Source organism: Phalaenopsis equestris, unplaced genomic scaffold (genome assembly GCF_001263595.1).
Source record: "Phalaenopsis equestris unplaced genomic scaffold, ASM126359v1 Scaffold000405, whole genome shotgun sequence".
Classification (NCBI taxonomy): domain Eukaryota; kingdom Viridiplantae; phylum Streptophyta; class Magnoliopsida; order Asparagales; family Orchidaceae; genus Phalaenopsis; species Phalaenopsis equestris.
In genome coordinates, this window is record NW_018164847.1 from 23,900 (window position 1) to 34,941 (window position 11,042).

General features: G+C 35.6%; 1 protein-coding gene across 1 annotated transcript in view; it reads left to right on the top strand.

Moving 5' to 3' along the window:
• Window positions 1–11,042, top strand: part of LOC110026947 (calmodulin-binding transcription activator 4-like) — a 63,334-nt gene that overhangs the window by 19,449 nt on the left and 32,843 nt on the right. The window contains exons 2-3 of the mRNA XM_020728180.1: window positions 4,455–4,586; window positions 4,694–4,809. Of these exons, the coding sequence (XP_020583839.1) occupies window positions 4,455–4,586; window positions 4,694–4,809 (248 nt within the window). The remainder of the gene's footprint in view (window positions 1–4,454; window positions 4,587–4,693; window positions 4,810–11,042) is intronic.

The window sequence follows — 11,042 nt, forward strand, 5'->3', positions numbered from 1 at the left end:
CTCAGATGAAGAATATCATTTCCAAGCCGTTCTACCCCTGGTTGCTCCTGCTTTTGAACACTCTATTCCAGCTACTGGATTTGAGCATGGTACTCTGGAGTCTCATGAAACATCTCCCCATACTACTACTACTGATCCAAACGCGTTCATATCACTCATTGTTATTGAAGAAGACTCACATGCCAAGACACACCAGAGTTCCTTTGATCCAATAAAAGATCAGCTGATACAACAAGTAGATGCTCCAATGTTCAACAACCTACACATGTCTGACACACTTTAGACCAATCCACTGATCAGATGAGCCAGTCTTCAGATGAAGAGTGACAGGTCTATTTCAGGAGGAAGAAGAAGAGTGGAGGCCGACTCGAGCTCAGGAACTTATTGGATGATGCATTAGTTACCACTGGAAATGACACTCATCTTGCCATTTTGTTAGCTGTCTCTTTACCTAGAACTAGAGGCAAAGACAGGGTAAAATTGCGTCGCTCTCTAGCTACCTGATATTATGTGTTTTGACACTTTTGATTTTTGGGCTCTCATGTATTTTTCTGTATTTTTTTCTGGAACTATTTGCATGTGGCGTTTACCGTGTGGGTAGGGTGCAATGCTTGGGCCCTCTCATACAATCTATCTGTATCTTTCTTTTCTTTTAATATATTAGCCCTTGGGCTTTCTCAAAAAAAGAAAAAATATATATATATATATATATATATATATATATTAGGAGGGATTGCATTCTTTTTAAAAGAACTGCTTAAAAAAAGTCTTACTTAAATTTGTGTATTTGTAAAAATAGCACCGTTTAAAATACTGATAGAAGTTGGAATGTCTCTGAAGTTGGTTGTGGGGGCATTGTTAGGAATTATGTGGGGGACTGCATTCTTTTTTTCTCCTCTCTTTCTAATGCGGATTCTCCTATAGAGGTTGAAGCTCGGGCTATTTTATACGGTGCTATTTTGGCTCACTATTTAAGTTGGAGGAATATCATTTTTGAATGTGATAATCGTACCTTAATTGACATTTTAGATAATCATGTCGATGCCCCTTGGGATATTCTTTATCATATTAGGAGGATTAAAGGGTTACTATCCAATGTGAATGTTATTTGGAGTTTCAATTACCAGGAAGACAATCAACCCGCTAATTGGCTCGCTAAATTAAGAAGTTCTACTCAAATTTGTAGAGTGGGATCTACTTCCCCTCCTCCTTTACATACTCTCTTGGTTGGTGATAATATTGATGCTCCTTATATTCACAGGGTTGCTTCTTTTTAAGTTTCATTGGGTGGCCGTGATTTTGTGCTGGACCCTTCCTATTTCCTCTACCCTTTTCTTTTTCTTGTGCACTTTCGAGACTTGGATTTTGCGGTTTATGGACAACTATACTACTCTGTTATACTTTAATTGGTGCAAGGTGATCCAGGATACCTTCACCATTTATTCTCGGGTATATAAGGGAGGCCCATGGCTCCCTTTTTGGAAGCTCATTTACAGATACCTCTCTTGGTGTATTTCGATGTGCGAGGAGGCCCAGGGCTCCTTTGCTTTGGTTGAGAGGTGTTTTGGGATGATTGTTATGAGGGGTATGGAGTATGGGAGACACTATTTTCGGTTTGCTTTGATGGTTTTATTGGGGGTTTGGAGGCTGGATATTTTTAAGGGACAGTATCTCTTATATTTGGAGGCCTACGGCTCCAAAATCCTTTGCCAATATTTTTGTTTGGGTGGGCTGTACTGGCTCATGTTGCTGTATTTTGGTGGTAGATTTGCGAGGTGCTTCTCTTGCCTCGGGTTGTCTGTTTTTGCTGTTTGGATTTTTTGAGGAACTTGGACCGCTATGATCTTTCTTCCCATTTACACTAACCAATGTCTTTATGTTTTAGCCCTTCTGAGTTGCAGGTCTTTGGAGGTTACTTCGCCGGATTGCTGCCCTCGTGAAGTCGCTCTTCGGCTTACAAGTTTCTTACCTTGCTGCTTTTCTTATACATGTACATTTTGGGTATACGTCATTCATTTGGGTATACGTTTTGGTTTGATACATGTATTTTTAGGCTTTTCTTCTTTTGGATACAGTTTTTATCCTTTTTGGGTGGAGTTGTAATGAGGAAAACGGAACCCCTAGGATCTTCTGTTTTTTATTTTCTAGAGGGGATCCTGATTTTCCCAAAAACTTTGTAATCATTTTTTTTTAAATTAACACGTAAGGAGCCACGAGCTGCTCTTTCTAGAATATATATATATTGAATAGAAAAATCAGCAAGATTACATAAAGTAAAACAATAAAAATTAAATACTTAAATAATAATAAAAAGTTAACTGTTTACTTAAAATAATAAATAAATTAAATTTAATATCATGTTTATAATAGGTTACAACTTTTAAAAGTCAGAACAAATCTTATCAAATTAAACATCATTGAGGTGAGTAATCCTATTCTTAAATTAAAACATCATTTTGATATCTCTTATAAACAAGTTTTATGGGTTATTAATTATGCTTGATTAATGCAATTGATTGTTCTATTTTTAAATTTTATTGGTCATTTCGATGCGAATGCTTATAATCTCATAATATGAAATAATTAATGCATTATAGTATTATATGTTGAGTGATATGAAATAATAGATGATATAATTTGCATAGATTGCTTGTATATGCATGACTGAATATGATAGAGTCACTCATTGATGATACTAGCGGGGAACACTAATGTACCCGTGCACGTAAATGAAAAATGATAATGATATTAAAGTATCTCAATTGGTACAAAATTTTAGACATTACTCCTGTGACGGTTGTATGTATATGAAATGATATTGATATACTATTGATATAGTAAGATTACTTGAATAACATCAAATATTTATATTAATTTATTAAAAAGTTTAACTGACAACATATTATTTTTTTTTCCTTTGTATTATTGTAGTTTATGAGTTTGAGTATTCAATGGCTTGGTTAGCTCACTGTTATTTTTAAAACTAACTTTTCATATTAATTTAATTAATTAAAGTATGAATGATAGAAGAGAAAATGTGTATACAAGACGCAGACAAATAGTAATGAGGTAAAGCTAAATATAATTGTTTAATTTAATTGGATTACTATTTTTTCATCTGTGAAATAGTATCTGAATATAGTAAATTTAATTCATATTGTTTGACCGTTCGTTCCCGCTTTGGCTAATTTCAAGTCCTGGGATGCGCTGTGGCAATTCATCCAATGGACGAATTTAAGTAAGACTTTTTTTAAGGGAATTAATTTGGCTCCACAAATTTAACGCCTGATAGAATCCATTTCAACTAAGGGCATCCAAATGCAGGACAAGTGCCTTTAATTCTGCTTCACCTGCTGAAATTTGCATTCGTGCCATTTATCTATCATTCATTACGATGAATGATCGTCAATATACTTTTTAAGAAAGACACTCCACTTGAGTTTGTGTGTCCCTCTTTGTTTTTTTTTGGATATTTTGACTATAATTTTATAAAGTCACTTGCATAATATCAGCGCATTCATTTTGAATGATTTGAGTCATCTAATCCTTAATTGAATGATCAGAAGCGTTAATTTTGCATGCTGTAGTTTAATAAGCTGTGAACATCTTCAGTTGTTTCAACCTTTGATTTTGTTGCTTTGAAATCCAGAAGCTTAAAAACAATCGTATTGTAATGATCACTAAAATCACTTCAACCAAGTTTTAGTTATGCGACTCCTTGTGGTGGATAACGATTCTCTTGAGAAGATAAAGCATCTGTTTCCCTCAAACTTAATTTAAATTTTGTGTTTCAAATGTTAAATGTATGACATGCTTTTGACATTTTTAAAAGGTGCATGAAAATAAGATCTTAGACATTTGTGATACTTGGAGCATGCATTTATCCCACCAATTTTTTCATTGATGTATTAATGTAGCTAGGATTTAGTTTGTTTATTTCTATTTCGTGATAGCCTTTTTTGATTGGATGATATGCTTTTGGATTGCCAAGTATTTCATAAATATGTTTTTCTTTGATCTCTAGAATTTTCAGCTTTCCTTCATAAAACCCAATTGCTAGATTATTGTTACGTCTTTGCCTTGTTTAAAATAGGCCGCCTTAGACCTTAATTTAGTAAGTTTCAGAGAAAGGACTCTGCTTCTGTATTTTACATCAAGTGGCACCGACATATTCCTACTTTTCCACCTTTTTTCTGCTTTAAGCTCTTCAATCTTTGTCCTACTACTCTGTATTGTATGTTTGGAGTAAGATTTATTCTCATGCTTCAAATTTTTTTAGTCATTTATTTTGGTTGATCAATATAATCTGATAGAAATGAGCTTTGTTATTTGTCATCTTTTTGTTGTTAAGGTTAAATCTCATGCTTCAAAATTCTTTGTTGATTAACATGTTTGATGATGTCCTACAGGAGTACTTTATTGAATTTGTCTTGACTTTTTTTCTTCTGTAATAGGCTCAAGTTTTGACTATGGCAAACTACTCCAGGAAGCTCAGATCCGATGGCTGAAGCCTTCGGAAGTTTATTTTATATTAAAAAACCATGAGAGATACCCAATTGAACCAGAAACTCCTGAAAAACCACCAAGTAATATTTTTGTTCTGTATATGGACCTTTTTTCCAGTCTTGTAGTCCTAAGGCTTTCTACTAGTAGCAAAGAGCTAAATGTTGCCACTATTATTTTTTTTCAACAGGTGGCTCTTTGTTTCTTTTCAACCGTAGGATTCATAGATTTTTCAGGAAAGACGGTCATATGTGGAGGAAAAAGAAGAATGGCAGAGCAGTTGGTGAAGCCCATGAGCGACTTAAGGTTTGTTCATGTTTTTAAGCTTTTATAGGTCCAACTTGAGACTTGACCTAGACAAACTGGTTGCATTGTCTTGGCATAATTGTCACAAGTTTGAAGTTGGAAAGCTTCCATGTGGTGGTAAAGCTATTTATCCTAGAGTCACAATAGAGTTTCTTTCTTTCAATCAAAAGTATCTGGAGTTTCAAGTATCATTAGGGAGCCGCTCTCCCTCTATTTTCTTTTGGGACATTACATACATAGCTTACAATTCTTATTTATTTACATCCTCACACCTTAACTGTATTTACACACATAACACTCAAATCTTTGAACTCACATAAAAAATAACACTATTATCATTTTTAAAATGTGAAATACACCTTTTCTTGCATAGAAGTAGGGTATGTTTGGGGCAGCTGCAGCTTATCAACAATCTGCTGATAAACAACTGATCCAGATAGGTTTCTGACCAGCAACTGATCCGGTTAAGTTGACTGACTATTTGGTTTGTGCATTTGAAAAAAAACTGATTTGCAGTTATTTCTGGATAAATAACCATTCTGTCCCTGTGCAGTAGTGTTGTTTGCAACAAAACTGTCATAGTTATATATTTGATAGTTTAGAAGAAAAAAACCACTTCATAACAGTAAAAAAAGGATATACACCACTTTTTAGATAGATTGTTAATTGGGACGATTCAGTTGTTCTAGTAAACTCATTCTTTTCATTTCAAGGATTTGGCTTGTGCATGAGAGTAGCTTTTAAGAGTACAAAGTTGATAACTTCTGCATTTTACTCATTAAATTTTGATTTCATCATAATAGCTATTATTTGGATTATACAACACAGGATCAAATTGCCTTAATATCTAGAAATAAAAATTCTTTATAGCTGGAAAGAAGACAACTCCAATCCCTTACTACCACAAAATCGCCTGGCTATCTCCCACATAAAAACATCATTGCCATCCCTGACAATTTCCTTAAAAAGTTCTCTGAACCAAATAAAATATTACTGCAATTTGGATCATCGAAAAGATAGCAGATCCTTGATCCATATACAAACGATCAATCCAGAAACAAAAACACAATAAACCAACGAACCATCAAATACAAAGCCGAATGAAAAGGATGGGTTGGGCATGGGTGCCTGAGGCATTGATGGAAGGCAAACAGGGGAAGAATCGTCGTCGTTGTGAGCAACTGTGGGAGTTTCATAGAAGAAGATGGAGATCCGGTTCGCGATCCTGTCTTTTGCTGAGTTCATCATGATCCCAACGAATGGGTGAGATCCAGAATGGAAAAAGCCCTACGCATGCCGAAAGTAGAGCCGAAGCAGGAGGAAGAGATCGTAGGGATCTCCGGTGCAGGGAGGCTCTAGCTGGAGGGGAGTCTCTTCCACTGTGGGGAGTTATGCGAGAGATGCGAGGTCGTGGGCAGCCGGTAAAATTACGTGAACGAATGCGGGCTGCAGGGTCAATTCCGCGGCCGCGTTTATTAAACAAATCTAAATGCCGTTTCTCATTAAGTAGCATGAACACATGAAACAAACGGGATGACAGCGTTTTAAAGCCGCTTGCGGTTATAAGCTGCCCCAAACGGGGCCTTAAAAGCACCGAAGTGCTATGTGAGTAAATATGAAAGTTTAGGTGTGAGATATGTAAATACAGAAGAATTGTATGCTACTTATGTAAATTTCCCTTTTATTTTACATAAAAGTTTATATGCTATTGAGTTGCCTGCATTTTCATTGCATTATGAAACATTTGGCATGCAAATTTTATGCAGCATTTTTGTCGTCTTTTAAGGCATATTTTTTCAGTGATGTTATTTGTTGCAGTAGTAGAAATAGTATAAATGAAAGATTATATCTGTTTGAAATTCTAATTATCTGCATGCTAAAATCTGTAGAGCTTCCACTTCAAACTGTGCACGCTTCTGTGCTTTCTGTCCTAGCACTTTTTGCCCTTGGCGACACGATGCAAACTAGAGTAATACATAAGATAATAAGGATGTTCTAGTTTTGAATGGTTAACATGAAGTGTAGACACCATTTCAACAAAATTTCAATTTGAAATTATATACTGCAGCTTGCGTCAATGTATTTCAAATGTTGTTGCGGGATAAAATATTCTAATGCAAGCTCACATTTGTCATAATTTTTCTCTTACAAGTGCCTTTTTTGCTGTGACCAAACAACCCACAGTGCACCACTTTATTTGGTAGTGAACTTTTAGGGATTTTCTAGGAGATCTCAGAAGCTTCTTCTGAAATTTGAATTTTGAGAGCTTCATGTTGATGGAGCTTGTATAGAATTTCATTTTTATGAGCCTCCTCCAAATTTACAAAATCATAAATTTGGTGCACTATTTTGGGTTTGGCTTATTTAAATGATTATGTAACCTCTTTTAAACTTATCAAAATTGACTAGACATTAGTTTTTTGGTATTCTTTTCTTGTTTGAATAAGCGAAAAGGTGGCTGTTTCATCCGCTTCTTTAATAGTGGAGATATCTCCACTTCTGATAGACTGTGTTCCATTATTTTCCTAGAAGACATGCTTTTCATCCTTTTGAATGATTTTCATAGCTGAAAATACATCATAGTGTAACTATACACAACTTTGACCACTCCTTAATCTTCCTAACTTTGATGAATTAATCTTTGTTGTCTTAATTTTCATAAGGTTGATAGATTTAGCAGTGAAATGTTAGAGATGTGTTTTATGCCTTTCTCAATCAACTTTTGCATCTACATGCCATTTTCTTTGCCCAAGGTATGAACTTGATTTCTCATTTCCTCTTCTACAGGGTGGACTAGCAATGACATGGGCAGAGCTATAATGGGGGCACTGGGAGCCCATGCCCTTTGGCCCATGCCCTCTGCATGCAATGACTTAAATTTAATAAAATTAAATATATTTTTTATAAAATTATAACCGCCCAACCTTGAAGCTATAACCTACCCCCACGGGCTGTGAAGCCCATTTTCAACCAATCCTGAAGCTAGAGACGACTCCCACAATTCCATTTTTCACGGGCGGCAAACACACATACACACACATATTCATGGCTATTTTGACCAATTTTTTCTTAGCTCACACTTAGTGTTTTATAGTATTAATAAAAGAATTAATTTATATTTCTTGTACATTTTAAGAAATAATTATTAAATAATATTATAAATAAATATATTTTTAATAAATTCATGTCTTATGCATATTAGGCTTAAAATATTAAAGAATTTTCATGTTATAATATTTTATGACATCATCAGTGTTGATAATAAAATAATTATTAACTCTTGGCTCCGCCCCTGAGTGTGGACATAAATTTTTAGCCTAGATTAACAAGTGCCACAGGAACATCATTATATTTACTCAGTAAGAACTTTCTTTCCTTTGTGAGCTGATAATGATAAGGTTCTATGTGCAATACCACATACTATCATGAAAGTATGTGCGATGGTTAGGTAGATGTTAAGTGGAACAATCTCACAAACCATCTCAACATTGTAATCTCTAGTGATTTCAACCTTAATGCGGTACTTAAGTATCCATCTTCATTTTTGACCATTTTTAAGTTCGTCTCAGGGGTTAAGGGTTAGGATGGGGAATGATCTCCAAACTCAACATATTGGTTTGTCAAGTATCATGTTCATCTGGTTGTCAGTGTTGATGATGGCATTGATCAACCTTTGTTTAGCTTGTATCTTTAAGGTGAACAACTCTTGTTTGTTCGCATTAGATAGTGACTCTCTAAGGGTGCTTATTTGGCGGGAATAAGCAGTTGATTTAAGGAATTGTTAATCAATTGAATTTAGATCGATTATCCAGAAGATGAAACTGGCATTGATAGAACCGAATCAAAATTTTATTTGGTTTATTTAGTTCTATTTTGATTTAACCAAATCTTGGCTTTGACTTGCATTTTGTCATTATATTAGATTATAACTGTCATTTTTTGTGAGAAAAAATGTAGATTACATTTGGATGCTTCGAGAAAAATCCTGTGAAAAATGTAATCTGAGAGCAGTTTTGGAACCGCATATAAGATTGAGATAATACGCTATGCATTATAAAAAATTCTATTTACTAACAAAAAAGAAAATTGTGTTGCTAAGAATCATATTTTATAACTGCCACTTGACATTTCTGAGATGGGCTTCAACTTTCTTTAATAATTCTCCTTGGGGCCTTCTTCTCCTCGAAGCTATCAAGATCCTATCCGTATTATGAATGTAACAAGCAAATATTAAATGCCCTAGAAAAGGGAAAGCTACAAGATAAACTACAATTCTGCCCCATTTTCTTAGAATATAGACTTGTGAAATAAAAAAAATAAAAATAAAATAGATGTATCAACTAGAAATTACTACTTGTTGCTGTTCAAACTTTGTTTGATTAGTAGGTGGCCTTAGTAGAAATTTAACCTGAAAAGTGAGGAAACCAGTATTAATTGAGTTTATTATGTTTAGAGGATTTAAGATTTGTTTTTTCGAGGTGTTAGAGACATCAATCGACCGAACAATTTAGAGCTTTTGATGAGGAAATGATTTGTAGTGGCAGGAGAAGGTTTAAGATCTTGTATAGGCTTTACAAGTAGAGCAGAGGAGGATGAAGATAGGGGTGCCACACAGGTTGGAAAAACTATGTTATCAGTTAGACTGCCAATTAGTAGACTTTGCTAAAGTAGAGACTCCTCTAACATTATGTTACACTGTTTTGTCTGATAAATTATGGAATGATTTAACCCATTTATTTGCCTTGGCATATTTTAGGGTATTGGTTATATTTTGCTGAAACATAGTATATTAGTTGATACAATACTTGCAACTGCAAAAGCATGTAGGTGGCAAGTAGTGCCATTTAAGATATCCTAAAAGGAGAATGACTGCTAGGTGGTATGATTTTATAGTATTATAGATTGTTAATGTACTGCCAGAGTCAGGGGGCATGCTGTTTATCGGTGTTGAGCTTCTGCTAATGGATGGCTTTTTAGTCATCTCACTTGAAGTTTTCTTTTCTTTTTTTATCCGATCAATGGGGGTATAAATAGAACATTATGTTCTTGTTGACCTCAGTTTTGGTTGAGGTCTAGTTTCTCCTTTTTTTACAGTTTAGGATCTAGCCATAGGACTTTTCTGTCGACTATTCCTAGAAAACTAGCGAAGAAACCCTCCCCGTTAGAATTTCTGAGCTTTTTTTCGCTCGACTTGAAGTTTCGCATAGTAGTTTTGGCCTCTAGCACTTAATAGGTGGGGCTACTGTGAAGAAGCTCAAGGAGAATCCCTATAAGACTGTTGGCCTTAGGATTGGCTGTACGGGTTGACCTGACATCGTCACACTCCGCACCATCTTGTTTAATTGAGCTCGAGCCGAGTTTTTGACGTGATTCGGGTTGCGACGCGTTTTTATCCCGATCGTCGGCGAGGTTGCCTAAACAATTTTGGTTGACGAAACGGACTGCGCTGACACGTCCGGAAAGTCAATTTTGCATAGGGGGGACGTTCGTTTCACTACGACGACGTGTCTGCGAAAGATACACATTTAAGTGTTAATTATAATAATAAATAATATTTTATTATTATTATTATTATTATAATTAATAACTTATATTAATCCATAATCTAATTTTATTTTTCTTCTCCTCCCTTCTTCTGTGTCTCGATCCGTGGGCCTTAGGGTTGGCTCGTTCAGTCGCCTTACCCACTCCCTCTTCGTGCCGTTGGAACGGCTCGTTCTCGCGTTCGCCTCTCGCATGCCCGATTGTAGCGCAGGCTCCCTATTCCTTATCGAATCTCATCCTCTGCGAGGATCTCATCCTCTGCCTCTCTCGCACGCCCGTATGGGGCGTCTGCTCCTCCCGTTTTCTCGAGCCGAATACGATCCTTCGATCGCTTATTCTCTTTCTCTCGTCTATATAGGACTCGACTTAGAGCAAAAAAAAAAAAAATCTCTGAGGAAGGGAAAACTCTGCCAAATTTCTTTCTCACTTTCTTCTTTAATTCCTAGTGCTTGGGTTGACTTCCTCTTGCTGTTGGAAAGGAGTTTGAGTTGGGAAGTATTTTTCTGAAACTTTTGTGCTGGATTCTGCTTTAAAGAGGTACTCCTCCCCTCCTCTGTGCCTTGCTCCCTTTCGGTTTCTCTCAGTTAGGCTGTTGGGAATAGTTTTCTTTGCATGGTACAACATGCTAGTCTGGTATTGCACCTATATTTTAAAATATTTGTTACTTGAGCATCTAGAAATGGAAATGT